This window comes from Nomascus leucogenys, chromosome 16 (assembly GCF_006542625.1).
Source record: "Nomascus leucogenys isolate Asia chromosome 16, Asia_NLE_v1, whole genome shotgun sequence".
Lineage (NCBI taxonomy): Eukaryota > Metazoa > Chordata > Mammalia > Primates > Hylobatidae > Nomascus > Nomascus leucogenys.
In genome coordinates this window covers 1,994,669-2,013,056 of record NC_044396.1, presented here as the reverse complement: position 1 = coordinate 2,013,056, position 18,388 = coordinate 1,994,669, and the positions used below count along the sequence as shown (strand labels likewise).

At 42.4% G+C, this 18,388-nt stretch overlaps 1 protein-coding gene and 1 pseudogene across 7 annotated transcripts in view; both read right to left on the bottom strand.

Annotated features, from left to right (window-relative positions):
• Positions 1–4,914: 4,914 nt before the first annotated feature.
• On the bottom strand, positions 4,915–10,023 carry LOC100585431 (annotated as a pseudogene).
• A 1,131-nt stretch (positions 10,024–11,154) lies between these two features.
• Positions 11,155–18,388, bottom strand: part of NCOA2 (nuclear receptor coactivator 2) — a 297,018-nt gene continuing 289,784 nt past the window's right edge. For 4 of the 7 annotated variants that reach the window (XM_030794911.1, XM_030794915.1, XM_030794912.1 and 1 more), the window contains one exon: positions 11,155–15,014. In XM_030794911.1, the coding sequence (XP_030650771.1) occupies positions 15,003–15,014 (12 nt within the window). In that variant the 3' untranslated portion in view covers positions 11,155–15,002. The remainder of the gene's footprint in view (positions 15,015–18,388) is intronic. The other 3 variants (XM_003274812.3, XM_030794916.1, XM_030794914.1) reach the window with 1 other exon arrangement.

Sequence of the window (18,388 nt, the reverse complement as noted above, 5' to 3'; positions counted from 1 at the left end):
TAGCTTTATTTGCCAACTACCAGCTTGGGCTTAGTTCATCGGAAAAGGCTGTTGCCTACCTTGGATGAAAGAGCCTGGGGCTGGCTGCCTCTGGGTCCCTCCCTAGAGTCTGCTTGTCTATTAGAAGAGGCTGGCCGGGCGCGGTGGCTCACGCCTGTAATCCCAGCACTTTGGGAGGCTGAGGCGGGTGGATCACTTGAGGTCAGGAGATCGAGACCACGGTGAAACCCCGTTTCTACTAAAAATACAAAAAATTAGCTGGGCGCAGTGGCGGGCGCCTGTAGTCCCAGCTACTCGGAGAGGCTGAGGCAGGAGAATGGCGTGAACCCGGGAGGCGGAGCTTGCAATGAGCCGAGATCGCGCCACTGCACTCCAGCCTGGGTGACAGAGCGAGACTCCGTCTCAAAAAAAAAAAAAAAAAAAAAAAAAAAAAAGAATTTTAGTCATATTTCATTGTCCAGTCATATGTCTTCTCTTCTGACTTGTGAGGTTTTTTTTTTTTTGGTAGAGACAGGGTCTTGCTATGTTGCCCAGGTTGGTCTTGAACTCCTGGCCTCAAGTGATCCTCCTGCTTCAGCCTCCCAAAGTGCTGGGATTAGAGGCATGAGCCACAGTGCCCAGCCTTGGTTTGTGTAGCTTTTGACTGGAAGATTGCACCAGCTGGGCATGGTAGTACACAACTGTAATCTCAGCTTCTTGGGAGGCTGAGGTGGGAGGATTGCTTAAGGCCAGGAGTTCAAGACCAGCCTGGGCAACATAGCAAGACTCCATCTCTAAAAAATAAAAATGAAAAGAAGATTGCAGTCATTCTTATGCTGTTCACCTGTGTGTAATGCGTCATCTTTCTCTGGCTGCTTTCATGGTTTCCCTTTTCATCACTGGCATTCATCCATTTGACTGTGGTGTGTCTTGGTGCGTGTATGTTGATGTGTCTATAAGTAAATGAGTGTGGGTGGTGCGTGTGTTTTATCCTACTTGAGGTTTGAGAGCTTCTTGGATCTGTGGGTGTATATCATTCATCAGATTTGGAAAATTTTGTCTTTATTTCTTTAAATATTGCTGTTATGCCGTAGTTCACCTCTTTCTTCACAGATCTACTTCTTCACATACATTCGGGTCTGCTCCTCTGTGATTTCTGTGGACTTCTCTTTCTTGGGGAAAACTGAGAAGAGAGAATTCAGTGGGATGAACTGTAGTCGCCATCAATGTCATTGGTCTTGAGACCACAACTGGCACTTGCCTTCTTTCTCCTCCTCCATTCATTCTAAATTCCCCTCATCCTCAGCAATCACCTCAGGAAGCCTTGGCTTCCCTGGGGGTGTGACCCAAATCTTCATTCCTGAGAGTTCCGAGTCTTTCCGTCCAGATTTGCTGCATGTGTCCATTCACAGTTACAATGGATCCAGGCAATTCTGGGATGCACTGGACAGCCCTACTTCCTCCTGCCAATCAGGGTTAATTGCCCTGCCACTGTAGTGACTCTTCTCACCTGCTGGTTCTGGGCATGTGAAGTCCTAAGTGTGCCAGTGGCGGCCGTAACTTGTAGTTCAATGGACCCTTACCATGTCCACTGGCAAGTGTGCTCCCTTCGAGATCAGGACCTCCAACGCTGCAGCACCCAGAGTTTCGGGGATGACAAGGATAAAATTCCCCAGTGGGCTATTGGGAATCATGTTGAAAGGGGCAATTCCTGCTTCCATCCCTTGAGTCCCAGATCCACATATTCTCTGATTAAGGACACAGTGCCATTTAGAGGTTTCTGATTCAGTGCATAAGTTGAATCCTGAAAGAGTGTGCCTCCGAGCTAGCACTTCCCATTGTTTTTCAGGAAGCTGCTCCCAAGCTCTGTGAGGCCAGCTGCTTCAACCTGGAGCAGTCTGTCATATGACCATGGACCCTGTGGCCAGGGGCCCCCTCCTGCCCCACCTTCACTAGGAAGTTGGGCCTCTTGTCAGATACTCTGCTGCTTGTAATTCTATGTTTGTGAATCAGGAATCCCCCAAGCCTGGCAGAGGCTCTGTGGTCAGGGAAGGTCAATCCATGCCTGGGTATCTAAAGCGGTGAGGATGAACTGCTGACCCTCCAAGATTGAAGGGGCACGATGTGGTTGGCTTTCACAGAGCTGGTCTGGAGATATAGCGCCATACTGGGGCTCAGTATTGGTCCCTGTTGCTCACAGGTTGGACATTCAGAGGCAGCAATGGCCTTGGTAAGTGAAAATCCACATTGTCGGGCCCATGCAGAGCCCCGTCTCTGCCACCGTGCGCATGCCATTCATGTCTCCAGCTGTTCTGGGGTGACTGAAGGTGGCTCATGTCCACTGGCAAGTAATTTTGTCTACTTGGTTGTTCGGTGCGTCTCCTGTGGTAGATGTTTCCAGTGGGCATTAACATGCAAATCAGAAGTCCTTGAACTGTCTACCCATTTCCATATGCACATCCACATGCCTCTTTCTCAGGATTCCTTGTCTCCAATCTTCCAATCTGTTTCCTTCCGAGTCCCTGACCAGATGCTCAGACCATTGGTCATTGGCCAGGAATTTGTACATATTTTCACTTCAGGCCACTTTTTCTCATATGTATCTACTCCTTGCAGCTTCCCCCATTGAGAACATTGTTCCCTCTTTCCGAGCCACCTGTCAGTGTGGCTAATGTTCGCTTTTAGCTCTACCCATGAACTGAGCAGATCCATCTGTAAACCAAGCTTGGGCTTTTTCCTTCTCATTTAGCCAGTCATATGGGCTCTCCCTAGTAGGCTGTACGCATAACAAGGGGAGGGCATGGGTGCATCTGTGGTGGGTGACATGGGCCTCTGGGCTTCTTACTCATGCCCTGTGCATGAGTGCAGCTTACTCATGCCCTGTGGCCCCTCCAGGACCCAATCCTGATGGATCACTTCCATTTTATGATTGCCACTGGACACGTGTGACTTTATGACTTGTTGGGTCCAACAGAACCCAGTTCCCAGCAGTCACTTATGGACGTGTGGTCACATGGTGTTTGGTGGCCAAGGGTTCTATCTCCACCAGGCTCTAGTAACAGTTGCTTCTCAAACAGCATAAGCTGCTCTGCTGTGGATATCATGGTCTTGCTCCAGAATTCCAGGAGGCTGCGATCTGATTCTTCCACCAGAGCTCACCATTACCCATCCCCTCACGCTGCCTCCTTTCCAACCACTGACTACCCCTACCCCACCAACACCGTAGGGTCTGAAGATCAGATGGTCCAAGTAGCAGTGCGGTTTGCACTGTGGCCTGGACCTGTCACATAACCCTTTCCTGCTCCAGGCCTCACTCAAAGCTGGGAGCCTTCTGTGTCACCTGGTTTCCAGGCTGGAGAAGTATTCCTACATGTGGAAGGCACTGAATAGTAGTCCTCAGAGTGGAGGGTGTTACCTGCAAAACTCAAATAGCTCTACCGGGAGCCGTGCCTCCTTGTTTGTGGTAGGAGATTCCAGATGCAGCAATTTGCCTTTCACTTTGGAGTGGTTATCTTGGCATGCCCTCCATCACTGGACCTCTGAAAATGTCACTGAAGCAGCCAGTCCCTGAGTCATCATAGCATTTACTTCCCACGAGCTTACCAAGACTTCTAGTATATGAGCTTCTCGTCTGTCTTGTGCAATCAGTCACTGATAGAAGGGGATAGTGTCATGTTCTGTTTGATGTCTGCGTGGTCCAGGTTCTCTTTGGACTATATCATGACAGGAGTTGGGAAAGTTAATATAGTCCTGAAATAAACTATAAATGAATATTCCTGTTTCTCTTGTTTGAAAGCAAATATTTCTGGTTCTCTTTTCTAATTACAATGGAGGAGAATGCACTTGTCAAATCACTGGCTGCATCACCACGTACCTGATGCCGAGTCTGCTACGGTGACAATATCACATCCAGCCTTGCAGCTGCGATCAGAAATTGAAGTTGGTTACATCTGTGGTAGTCTACAGTCATTCTCCGGGGTGCAAAAGCAGGGCTCACCCTGCAAATGCTAAGGGCCGGCACTCTGTATTCTATATGAAGGTCTTTAACGGTGCTCATCTGCACCGCCCCACTCCACCCCAAGGCAGTACAGGCCAGCAACCCAACATGAGGATTATGCCAACTGCCAAGCATAAAATTCCTGTTGTACAATCAGGGACTTGGGAAGAGCCAACTGGGACCATGGAACCACTGGGCCCACTGTGAATGGGACTTCAGCCGGTACTCCATTGATCACTTGGCCCCCACTCTAGCAGGGGCTCGGGATAACGCTCATGTTTTCAGGTATCAATGTCAACTCAGACCCTGTGCCAAGAATCCTTTAAATGTCTCCTGTGTATAGTCACCTGAGTAAATGACCGTAGCTCCCTTTAGGGAAATACTGGGGGAATCCTTACAGTATATATTTGCCATGAGATTGCAGGGTTCTTACCCCTAGGGTCTCGGCCACCTCCTATCAGTGAATTTTGGATTTGAAAATTGGCTCAGTTCTGGAAACTGAACAGGAATCATGACTTTTAATTGAGGCAACTGCTCCTTCATTCTTTGCTTTTTTTTTTTTTTAAAGTTTGTGATATGACCTTTATTGAGCTTATCCACCAGAGTGGAAATAATGTCTGTACAAAACCAAATGTTTGTTACTATAACTTCTGCATCACAAAATCCAAACAGTTTTTTAAAAACAGTCCACTCAATCAAAACCAACTACTTCAGAATCAATAGCTTCTTTGATGCCACAGTAATACTTCAATATGGTTAAGACTGGAATGCAGAAATTTGGTTGGTTGGAAAGCTAATTAAACTTCCAAATTGCTCACATAGAATTTCAAAAAGGCAAAATTGTGTTTTTTACAGAGATGCAGTCCACTGGAATCCCCAACACTAGACAGCTGGCAGAGTATTTAGAGTCCTGAGATATCAAGGAATCCAGGCAGCCTTTAGACAGTCTTCGGTTGTCCTTTCTGCCCAGTCAGAGATCTGTGGATGTGTGGAATGACACCACCACCAGCAATCGTAGCCTTGATGAGAGAATCCAATTCTTCATCTCCACGGATAGCAAGCTGCGAGTGAGCAGTGGTACTACGCTTTACCTTTCAGTCTGTGGATGCGTTTCCTGCCAGTTCAAGTGCCTCTGCGGTGAGGTACTCCAGGATGGCTGTGCTGTACACAGCGGCAGTCGCGCCCACACGTCCATGATTGGTCGTCCTAGGTTTCGGGTGCAGATGAATACGGCCCACTGGGAACTGCAAGCCGGCTCTCTGCGAGCGGGAAACCGCCTTTGTTTTGGCCTTTCCGGCGTCCTTCCCAGCCTTACCGCCAGCCGTTTCGAATTCTGCTGAAGCTCAAGCAAGGCAGAGAAAGGGCTAATCAGACCCATGGCCAGACTCCTTGGTCCCACCGCGATTCAAACTGCCCATTCTTATCTTTCGTGATTGTAGCTGTTAAGCCGATAGCTCCCGGTGGGGAAGGATGGGCCTTCTCTACAAGCCCAGAAGGCTCAGGGAGCTTCAGAGGCAATAGCTTTAGAGGCGCCCACCCAGGTATTTCCACCCATGTGGAAGGGCCCCAGGCTTTTCATACAAGGGTTCTGTCTTTTGCGTAACAGACCTGCCTCAGTTCAGCATCTAAACCTCTTAACAATTAGCTCCTTAACCTGCCAATCGCCTGAAAGTAGGGAGGAGTGGAGGGGAGGCTAGAAGAGCGGAAAGACCGTGAAGGAAGTTGAGGGGAAAGGGTCTAAAAGTGCAGCCCAATTCCAAGTTTGGCAAGGCCGGGAGAGTGCTTGAGTCAAGGTTGCTCCTTACGGCAGACCTGTCTCCTGTTGGGTCTGCCTTGGTATCCCTGCCACGATTGATTGATTGATTGATTGATTGGAGACAGTCTCACTCCGACACCCAGGCTGGAGTGCAGTGGCGTCATCTCGGCTCACTGCAACTTCCCCCTCCCCGGCTTAAGCGATTCTCCTGCCTCAGCCTCCAGAGCAGCTGGGACTACAGGCGCGCGCCACTACGCCCTCTGCTATAGTTTCTGTATTTCTAGTAGAGACGGAGTTTCCCCATGTTGGCCAGGCTGGTCTCGAATTCCTGACCTCAGGTGATCCGCCCGCCTCGGCCTCCGAAAGTGCTGGGATTACAGGCGTGAGCCACGGCGCCCAGCTGATCTGGCTTCTTAATCACGCATCCAGAGGTGCTGGCTGGCTCCTGGGCCGGGAGACATCTGTGGGAAAGCTTCTTGACGTTACTCACTGCTTGCCATTCAACTTTCCAGGGGCTACAAAATGAGTCACCACCCTTTTATCAGCTTTCAAATTACATTTTGTTGCTGTTGTTTCATCTCCTATTATCCTTGTCCTTGTGGGTTTATGCCTTTATAAAAAAAGGCATTTGGGCCAGGCACGGTGGCTCATGCTTATGATCCCAGCACTTTGTGAGGCCGAGGCGGGTGGATCACTTGAGGCTGGGAGTTTAAGACCAGCCTGGGCAACATAGTGAAACCCTTCCGTCTCTACAAAATGTAAAAAATTAGCTGGTCTGGGACTACACCTGTAGTCCTAGCTGCTCAGGAGACTGAGGTGGAAGGATCACTTGAGCCCAGGAGTTAGTGGATGTAGTGAGCCATGGTTATGCCACTGCACTCCAGCCTGGGTGACAGAGATCCTGTGTGTGAAAAAAAAAAAAAAGGCATTTGGGTGGGTGCAGTGGCTCATGCCTGTAATCCCAGCACTTTGTGAGGCCGAGGTGGGCAGATCACTTGAGGTCAAGAGTTCGAGACCAGCCTGGCCAACATGGTAAAACCCCATCTCTACTACAGACACAAAAATTAGCTGGGTGTTGTGGTGCACACTTGTAGTCCTAGCTACTTGGGAGGCTGAGGCAGGAAAATCGCATGAACCTGAGAGACAGAGGTTGCAGTGAGCTGAGATCACATCACTGCAATCCAGCCTGGGCCACAGAGTGAGACTCTGTCTCAAAAAAAAAAAAAAAGGCATTTGTGTTAGTGGGATATGGGAGGGAGCTGGGGTAGTCATGGGTTCAATCCTCCATTCTAACTGACCTCTTTAATACGCTATTAACTGATTTCCCTAGACTTTTTTAAAAAAAAATTGGCCCCGTGTGGTATTTCATTTTTAAAATTTATTTTAACTTTTTTTTGTTGTTGTTGAGATTGAGTTTTGCTCCTGTTGCCCAGGCTGGAATGCAGTGGCATAATCTCGGCTCACTGCAACCTCTGCCTCCTAGGTTCAAGCGGTTCTCCTGCCTCAGCCTCCCGAGTAGCTGGGATTACAGGCACCTGCCACCACACCCGGCTGATATCTTGTATTTTTTTTTTTTTTTTTTTTTTGTAGAGACAGGGTTTCACCATGTTGGCCAGGCTGGTCTCGAACTCCTGACCTCAGGCGATCCACTTGCCTCGGCTCCCCAAAGTGCTGGGATTACAGGTGTGAGCCACTGCGCCCGGCCATAATTAACTTATTTTTTAAATTCAGACATTTCTCCACATAGTTGCTGGCCTTTTGAAAACAAAAAATTAGTTCCTATTACTCCCTTTTAAAAACTCTCCAGGCCAGGCATGGTGGCTCATGCCTGTAGTCCCAGCACTTTGGGAAGCCGGGGGGGGGGTGGATTATCTGAGGTCAGGAGTTCGAGACTAGCCTGACCAACATGGAGAAACCCCATCTCTACCAAAAATACAAAATTAGCGAGGTGTGGTGGCACATGCTTCTAATCCCAGCTACTCAGGTGTCTGAGGCAGGAGAATTGCTTGAACCTGGGAGGCGGAGGTTGCAATGAGCCCAGATTGCGCCATTGCACTCCAGCCTGGGCAACAAGAGTGAAACTCCATCTCAAAACAAAACAAAAACAAAAACAAAAACTCTCCACTGGCTTCCATACTTAGAATAAGAACCAAGTTCCTTGCTTTGGTCCTTGAGACCTTGGATGATCTGGCCCCAGGCTGCGTCTTGGCCCTCCTGAACTTGCCCCTCAAGTGTCTTTCTAACCACACACTGGCCTCACCGTCCTTCAGACATCACAAGTTGGTTTTGTGTCCTGACCTTTGTACCTGCTGTTTGTTCTACCTGGCACACACCTCCCAGTTCCTTCCATGTCAGGCTCCCTCACTTTCTGATCTCTGACCAAATGATGAAAGGGTCAGTCCATCAGAAGGGCATGTAACTGTTATATTGGTACTGTCTATGTGCCAAATAGTGTTTCAAAATACAAAAGCAGAGATAATATACTTAAAGGGAGAGACCTCAGTAACTGATAGCAAACCATACTAAAAATTAGTAAGGAACCACTTATATTCTGTCTACAAGGTTGGAAGTTAAAGGATGAATAAAGATACAACCTGCAAAATGAATCCAGCTTTAGCATGTCTATGTGCATTTCGGACAAACAAGGCAAGGAAGCTTACCAGAGAGTGTGGGGCATTATATAATAATAAAACAGCCAGTTTATCTTGAGAAATGTATATGCTCCTAATAACATAACTTCTGAATGAAGAAGCAAAAATCAACAGAACTGAGAAAAATTCCAAACCATAATTGGAGACTTTGTCAGCATTAGTAGACAAAATGTGTGGGATGCTGCTAAAAGCTGTAAAGAGGACGTATAGCCTTGAAATTTATGTACTAGGAAAAAAAAAGTTGAAAAATTTATACATCCTCAAGAAAAAACCTACCGAAATAAACCCAAAGTAAACACAAGCTGGGGAAAAAAAAATTGGTTCAAATATGCAGTAGGTGGAATACAGACAGGTTTAAAAAGTAAGAGGAGACATTCTGAAGAATTAAACTGGAGGCCAGACAACTCTAGCCATATGGCTTCAGTCATGAGTTCTACCCAAAATACAAAGAAATATCTATCTTACCAAACTTACATATTTATTCCAGGTGCCAAAGAATGTTCATTTCCACCATAGTCCATGGAAATTATTTGTGACTATTACTAACCTCTTTTTTGCCAAATCAATAAATGAAAAATAGCATCTCCAGCTGGGCGCGGTGGCTCACGCTTGTAATCCCAGCACTTTGGGAGGCCGAGGCAGGCGGATCACGAGGTCAGGAGATCGAGACCACGGTGAAACCTTGTCTCTACTGAAAATACAAAAAATTAGCTGGGCGTGGTGGCGGGCGCCTGTAGTCCCAGCTACTCGGAGAGGCTGAGGCAGGAGAATGGCGTGAACCCGGGAGGCAGAGCTTGCAGTGAGCCGAGATCGCGCCACTGCACTCCAGCCTGGGGGACAGAGTGAGACTCCGTCTCAAAAAAAAAAAAAAAAAAAAAAAAAAAGAAAAATAGCATCTCCTTACTATTTTTGTTTGCAACTTATTATGATGTTCAACACCTAATATTAGCCATTTTTCACTTTTAGTATGTTCATCTTTTTTGCTCATTTTCCTATTTTTTTCATTTTTAACTTTGTATGTTAATATTACTTTGTTATACATATTTGGTGAGTCTACAGTATATATGATTTATGTGTATGTAGAATATTAGAATATTTTTGGTAGAATATTATATATATTAGGTTTATATGCATACACATATATAATATATAAATAAATCTAATATATAAATCTTACATATAAATCTTATATACACATATACACACACAAATATATGTAAATTTACTTATCCATTTCCTAATAACTTGTTTTTCAAAAAATGTTTCCACTTAGAAAAGTGCAAACATAATACAAACATAACCTTCTAGCAATTTTACATTTATGTTTAACCCTTGATCCATTTGGCATTTGTTAATATCGTGGGGTAGAGAGTTAAGCTTGGTATTTCACTCAAATGTGACCAACTGTCTCAACACCATTTTTTTTAGAACAATGATTCTGTGAATTAGAAATGAAATCTGTCATATATTGACTTTATATTTACACAGCAATCTGTCTCTGGGCTCTTTTTCAAATGTATTTATCCCTATCTGTGTTAAGTATTTTATACCACAAATCAATAATTATAGAATGTTTTGTTAGAAGTCCCACATCTTCCAAATTTCTCATTATTATCATACATTTTTTCTTCCAAATGCATCTTACTTCATTTTGATAGGGACTGTCATGAATTTGGGGGAAGAATGAATGGTCTTATATTTGGGTCTTTGTGGGTTCACAGCATGTCTCCATTTTTTAAAATCTACGTCTTTTGATTAACCTTTACAAAGGTTCTTCACAAAGGTCTGTGACACCTTCCTGTTAGGTGTAATTCCACTTAATAAGCATTGTATTATTTTGTTATTGTGAACAGGCATATTTTAAAGATACAATTTCAAAATTAGTGTGGATAGATGGTATCGATTTTTGTGTAGTCTAGCCATCTTACAGAGCTTTTCTATTCATTCCAAAAGCAGAGCAAAACCAAAAACCCAAAAACCTAAAAACCTTCGGGGTTTTCCCATAATCAAACTGTCGAAAATGTTTTCTGTCTATTCTCATATTAGCACTTTATTCCTTAGTCTTGGTAGTGGGGTTCCTTGTTTTGTTGACTTTAATTAATACTTTTAGTTCACCATTAAGATGTTTCATTGGGAATGCCATCAGATAACTTTAAATACATTTATGACATTTACTTTTCCTAGCTTTATTTTTTAAAAATGAATGAGAGCTAACATTTGTCCTACACAAATTTATCAAATGGCACTCATTGTTAATCATGTTTTTTCTTCCTTTAATCTGTTAAAACAGTTAATAGCATTGATAGAGTTTTCTAATCATTTTTTTGGGGATCTTTTAAAAATGCAATTCCAGGTTGCATTTCCTAATATTTCATATAGTTTATGATCTAGGTTTCAGGTACTGTACTTGTACTGCTTATCAACTATTAAACCATTATGGATATTCTAATGTGTGATACGACCTTCCTAAGCCAGTCAGAAGTCCACATTATTCTTATAAATGTGTCTGGAGATTTGGGAGTGGAAGGTGGAACAGTACGGTGAAGAGTCATCTAGGACTCAGTGGAACTAGATGTGGCTTATATTTGCCATTAAGTTATTAGATAATCCTTTATTTCAAATGTAAAAATTTATAAAATGGGTTATTGGAAGAATTAAATGTTAAGGTGCTGTGAACAGTGTCAACTACCATATAAATATAATAAATTATTAAATTACAAGGTCTTTTTAAATGCAATTATGAAAGAAAATACAATATAAACACATTACAATCTCTAAAGCCATGTAAAACCCGAAGGCATTAAAATTTATTAAATGATGCAATAACAACAGAATTCTTTATTTACAATAGCATTATTTAACATCAAATAAGCAAATAGCATCAGCAAAGCAATATTAACTTGCATAAATGTATTTAAAATTTCTCTGAATATATCTACCTTTGCATAAACTGCTCACACTAGAAATACAAACATCAATGCAGGTGAACAAAGTGATGTTCAGAGTCAACTCCATTTTGAAAATAAATCACAACCTGAAACACTGTAAGCTTTCTCCTGAAGAACCATAGTTAATATATTGCTTAATTTTACCCTTGTATAATCTTTTCATATACACACATCTCAGATGCAACTTCATGAGGAACTGTACAAATAAAACTCACAAATGACAAAGGAAAAAAATGACAGTTAAATGTTTGAAGAAATGTATCATCATCACTATTCAAACAACATAAAGGTTAAGTGATGATGCACTTATTCAAAAATTGTACACAATTCACTATACAAATATAATACATCGGACAGCTATGTAGGAATATACAAGACTTAAAAACAGATCTAAGGCATTATGCTAGATTTTAGCATTTTGAGGTTCTTGCACATAGCTTTTACCTGTAGTAAGAAACTTAAAAGATTTTGTTTTAGTCTATAAAGAAACACCAGGGAGAAAATTCTAATTAAAATCGAAGCCACTACAGTAATTTTCTTTTGTGCAGAGAATGCTTTGCTCTTAGGCAGCATACTACCATACAAACACTAGAAAATTTTAAATTCACACCAACAATTAATGGCTTAAGTTGCATTTCAAAATTGATTGTGTATCTTTGGGTTCTGCAAGTGGATCTGTGCCACCCATTTCATGTGTTAAGCCCATATGAACTCCATTTTTGAACACAGATTAAAAATTGCATTATATAAACTGCAAAAACATTGCTTTCAATTATTACAGGCCATAAGAGATACACATGGGGGAGGGGCATTTTAATTTGAGTCAAATGAATTCATTGTAGTAAAACAGTTCACTTCACTTTTTAAACTTACCACATTACATGAACACTTAAAATGAGTTTTACAACCAAGTTAATGTATGTATACTTTTCACATTATGTTTTTCACATTTAGTAATATAAGTGAAACACTGATTATTTGTTCTATTAAACAAAAACCAAGTACTCAGTCTAACAAATTTATTGTGTACAGCATGAGAAATACTGATAATGAAGGGAACTGATTTGGCTTTTGCTTCTATAGTGATCAATATGATCAGAGGATTCCTTCACTTACTTTTCTTCTCCTAATTAGATGTAAAACAAAATCCATTACCTGATTGAATCCACAAGAGAATTTATCATCTCTTTTCCTTCAAAAGAGCAATGATCATGAATTATTATAAATAACCAGTATCATGAAGTTGCAGATTTGTCTGAATTAGGATTGACATTAAAATACAGCGGGCAGATGGATAAAAAAGAAGAGATAGGCAGATAGTTTTGGACGGTGTTGTAGTGAAAAGGGACTTGAAACTCAAAGTAAAACAAATCCAGTTTAAACTCCATTTCTCTTTTGTGCTGTGTGAAGTTAAAAGTCATTCTAATTCACCTATTTCTAAACATTAAAACTGGTCACACTGAATTGTATGCCACATGAGCCTCAGCCCACGGGGAGGTCCTGGAGTTCTGGGCCAACATCTGCTTGTTTTTTCCATCACAGTTGGGCAACCCAATGGTTTGGTGGAGAAAAGTAGAGCCTTTTGAGGGGATATATGAACTGGTGGCCACTGAGAAGTGCTGTTCCTTGGCCACCTCCCTGTATTGAGACCCCTCTCAAGTGGAAAAAAGTAGCGAAATGCAAATTTCCAGGAAGTTTCTTTAGTATGGAACAACATTTTCAGACTGTCTACTTACCATCTATCTTTGGGCTATATCTCTTTCTATATTTCCATATCTGTACATATAGAGAGAGATATAAATATAAATAGGGGTAGTTTGTGTATTTTTTCACCCTGCCACAAATAAACAAACAATCAAATTTCAAGGAAAAACTTCTCTGTTCCTAAAAAGCCTGGCTAATGAGATATTATAAAATGCTTTGCTTTTTAGACATCAAAAAGATATCATTCTGAAATTTAGGTAAGAAAGGTATTAGGGGTTAAGGAGAAATAGCTCAAAAAAGGTCATCAGTTTCTTGGTATTGCAGTTGTCTGAAACTGACACCTATTAAGAAAAGATTATTCCCTTACCAGAGTGGGCAAGAAAAACAACCATAAAAGTGGCCTGCTTAGTAACATGTAGTCTTTCTAAGGTTCATTAAGAAAGAATATAAACATATAAAAATCAAGAATTGGTTCCTACAGCGGCTGCATATCATATAGATTAGATAAATGACTTATGAGCAGAATCACAAGGTTTAGAAAATAAAAAGTCTTAAGTCTACAAATTAGGTCTAATCAAGGCATTGATATCCTTTACAAAACACCTTTAGGAGACATTGCTATGAAGATATCTAATTTAATACTGAAGTACCTCATTTTTGAGTCAATTCCACAATATGTATACCTCACAAAAATTATACAATTAAAACACATAAGTTCTCAACTTAAATTATTGCTTGTTTACATATAAATTGGATTTTATGTACCTTACAAAACTTCGGCTTAGCACTGCTAAAAAACAAAATAAAAAACACATGGCAGAGGTTAAATCTGTCGTGATATCTGCTATCAATTTAAACACACTGGCGTTTTCTCCCATTTTGGAGGCCAGAGTTGCTGGGGAACAGAATAAACATGCTTCCAAAGCAGGTATCCTTAGCTCGATTGGTATCAAGTCTTAACTTTGCTCTTCTCCTTGCCAGTAAATGCATTTTTTTTTTCTGAAATTCGATACTTAGCAATTGGTAAGTGGCTAGCAAAACATTTAAGGAAATAAAGGATTACCTGGTTTCTGTAGCTTATATTATTTTTTTAAAAAGGAATGAAAGTAGGGAGGATGGGGAAAGAGAGGGGAAGGGAAGAGTCAGGCTGACAGGGAAGAAGAGATGCTGATTCAAGCTGTCTGATCAAACTAAAGGGGACTTAATTTAGAAATGAAAATTATTTCTTCTCGATTCATTATTCAGGTGAACCAGTTTGGTTTTAACAAAGAAAAAACAAGGAAAAAATATTTGCTAATGTTAACAGCCCTCTCACAGGCTCCTTTTCATCTGTTCAGTAACTGGAGACTCTTTCCAACATGGTCTTTGGAGCTTTCTAGAGATGTGACTTTGTTGGTCTTCACGCACTGGGTGTGTCTGTAAATACAGCGCTGTCCACGGTGTCTGTCCTGCTTCCATCCCAAATTCAGGCTTTAGCTTAAAACATCTTTAGTTTCATTTTTAAAAACATTCTTTTCTTTCCCCCAGATAAAATCTTAATCTTTTGCACTAGACTGTTAGCCAGGGAAAACAAAGCAAGAAACCAGTGTCTGGAACCGAACAGGAACAGAACAAGAGCATGGTTCTCCTTAAATACATACATTTAAATACATTCAATCTGACATGGGTATGAAATTTGCCTGTCAACATTTACTTTTGCAGGAGAGATCTAAGTTGCACTAAGGTGAATGCAGTGAACAGACTGAGCGACTGTCTGGATGCGAGCTTCAGACTGTCAAGAGAAGAGGCAGCTCCTCCTGCCACAGCCAAGTGGACGCCACCCTGGGAACCAGGGCCAGGCCTGTCTGCTCTAACAGAACCGGCTGGCAGGTCAGTTGGGTTGAAACAAATAGACACAGCTCTCCAGACTGGAAGTGTTTTGAGCAAGTGAGCCCGGTCAGCTGAAGAAGCAACTGGCTTCAGCAGTGTCAGCAATATTTCTGTAGGAAAACAGATAAAAAGTTGTGAAATATCTTTGAGGTTTTGAAAAAACCATCATAAAGCCCATCACAAAAACATCAAAATTCCTGTTTTCAATAAAGCAAATCACAGAGGCCACATCTGGATGAGTACATTTGATGTGGAGGTGAACAGGCAGAGGGCGCCATTCCTCCCTCCACACAACGCTTCCAGGAGCCAAGGAGGAGCCCAGCGAATCCTACATGCTATTTCTTGCAGGCCATCGTCTGCAAATGGATGATGAATCTCTCCTTAATGACCGCTCTCCAACCAACAACATCCTAGCTCAATTTCATTTCTCCCACCTTCAATAAAGATGACTGAACCCAGCTGCTTTTTGGCAGCATCCAATCCAGAAGGGGCCACTGCTTCCTAATTCTTCTCGAATTCATCCAGTACAAACCCTTCTTCTATAAAACAGCCCTCCTGATTTTCCCTAATCAGATACTCCCAAGGTTCTCTGGGTGTGTTCTCCCTGGCTTCGGCAAGCTAGATCATGATGGGCTTTGACTCCTGGGGCGTTTTTTTTTTTTTTTTTTTTTTTTTTTTGAGACGCAGTCTTGCTCTGTTGCCCAGGCTGGAGTGCAGTGGCGCAATCTCAGCTCACTGCAACTTCCACCTCTCAGGTTCAAGTGATTCTCCAGCTTTGGCCTCCCGAGTAGCTGGGACTACAGGCACCCACCATCGTGTCTAATTTTTGTATTTTTAGTAGAGAGGGGGTTTCACCATGTTGGCCAGGCTGGTCTCGAACTCCTGACCTCAGGTGATCTGCCCGCCTTGGCCTCTCAAAATGCTGGGATTACAGGTGTGAGGCACTGCACCCGGCCTCTTGGGGTGTTCTTGCTAGTTTTCGGCTGCTATGTGCTGATGATGTGAATGACTGAATACCAAAGGTTATAGTGAGCAAGTTACGTGGCGCTGTTTCTTTGGTTGGTGCAAATATATCTGTCAATGATTTTCTTTGGCTACCGACTATCTTCCTTCCAGAAGTTTTCATTCACTTAGCAAATATTAATTCAGCATCTATTATATGCTAGGTGCTGGGATATATCCACAACAAGACATTCTTGGTCACTGCTATCACAAAAATTGCCCGACTAGGCAAGGCAGACAACACTGGAGATTATAATTGTACCTTGCTACAAATCAAATTATTACAAATAACAACATGATCTGAGTTCTGTTAGTGGAAATACTGTCTGCTTTGGGAACATATAACAATTGCTTCTGGGATTTAGATATTTAGACACAGAATTCTAGCCCATCAGGGCCATTAGAAATTATCTAATTTAAGTAAGATTAGAGAGGAAGCCAGCTCCAAATAATCTATTTTACCTTAGCACTCCAAAAAGAGAGTTCTGGGGAAAGTATTGCCAGATCATGAGTTCTGGTGGCCAAAGGTAGAATTATATTAGCCCCTGGTCAGGTGCACAATTCTCCTAAGCTTAAAAAATGAGCTTAGAATACCTGTGATTTTACTTCTTCTCAGAGAAGAACATTTAGCATACTTTATAATATAAAGCTGAATAGACATGTATTCCTAACTTGTGTCACTTTTATGATTTCATATAAAAACACTCCATGGTGCTGATTAAAATATGAAAAACCCTCAATTTTCCAGTTAGTCTAGAAAAAGAAAGTCTACTGAGAAGTATTATTTATTTATTTATTTAATTTAATTTTTTTTTGAGACGGAGTTTCGCTCTTGTTGCCCAGGCTGGAGTGCAATGGTGCGATCTCGGCTCACTGCAACCTCCGCCTCCCAGGTTAAAGCAATTCTCCTGCCTCAGCCTCCTGGAGAAGTATTTACACCTACTGCGTTTCTGAGGCTTAGAAACTTTGTAAGGCAGTATTCTCTGGCATGGACTAACATGAACGAGCAGCCACCGGCCAGAATCAGTTTGATGAAGGAGAATGCTGTGCTCCGCACACACCTCTGGAGTCGTGCTGCCTGGGGTATACCCTGGCTGTGTCACTTTAGGGGTGGGATCCATTGTGTACCTAATACTTCTTAGGACGGTTGTAAGGATTAAACAAAATGATGCACATGAAGTGTTTAAACAGTTCTTGGAACATCATAAGTGCTCAGTAAATGTCATCACCACTATCACTATCATCATCAACTAAAAGCCGAGCCTATTAGTAATCAATTTTCATAACACTAGTAAATACAAGTAATTACAAGAGAACCATGCTGCTGAGCAGTAAACTCAATTTTAATCTATTTAAATATATCTAAAATATAAAGAAATACTGTAAGTTCTTATAAAAGGAAGAATCTTCTGGTTAGGTCAAATAACTGCCCTTCTCTAAATATATATTTTTGGTAAGTCTACGGTTGTACATACTAGCTCTGCTTAAAGCAAGGTACCATTATAATTTCCAATTCAAGATAAATGGAACAGAGTCAATTAAAAATGGATGACAGGGCCGGGCGCGGTGGCTCACGCCTGTAATCCCAGCACTTTGGGAGGCCGAGATGGGCGGATCATGAGGTCAGGAGATCAAGACCATCCTGGCTAACATGGTGAAACCCCGTCTCTACTAAAAATACAAAAAAATTAGCCGGGTGTGGTGGCGGGTGCCTGTAGTCCCAGCTACTCGGGAGGCTGAGGCAGGAGAATGGCATGAACCCGGGAGGCGGAGCTTGCAGTGAGCCGAGACTGCGCCACTGCACTCCAGCCTGGGCAACAGAGATAGACTCCGTCTCAAAAAAAAAAAAAAAAAAAAAAAAAAAAATAGGGATGACAGTAGTATCTTGTTCAACAAATAGAACCAGATTACCAATAACAATTCTGGAAAAGAGCAGGGCACAGTGGCTCACGCCTGTAATCCCAGCACTTTGGGAGGCCGAGGCAGGCAGATCATTTGAGGTCAGGAGTTCGAGAGCAGCCTGGCCAACAAGGTGAGACCCTGTCTCTACTAAAAATACAAAAATTAGCTGGGTGTGGTGGCATGGGCCTGTAATCCAGCTACTTGGAAAGTGGAGGCAGGAGATTCGGTTGAACCTCGGCTGCAGTGAGCCGAGATCATGCCACTGCACTCTAGCCTGGTCGACACAGACTCCGTCTCAAAAAAAAAAAAATTCTGGAAAAAGCTCCTTGATTCATAACAGCAGCAGAGCTTATTACGGAAACACGGGATGATGACCGAACCCCTATCAACGTGCACATAAGCAGCACGGTGACAAATGCAAGTAACTTCCAGTTATTTCTGATGAATGAAAAGGGATATCCTATACAGATTATTCTCTAAAGCAAACGAATCTCTATGACAGACTGTTCTCTGGCCTTAACAATCAGCATGAAGACAGTGCAGGTGGATGAGGCAGATTCAAGAGGGGGACTAGAAAAAA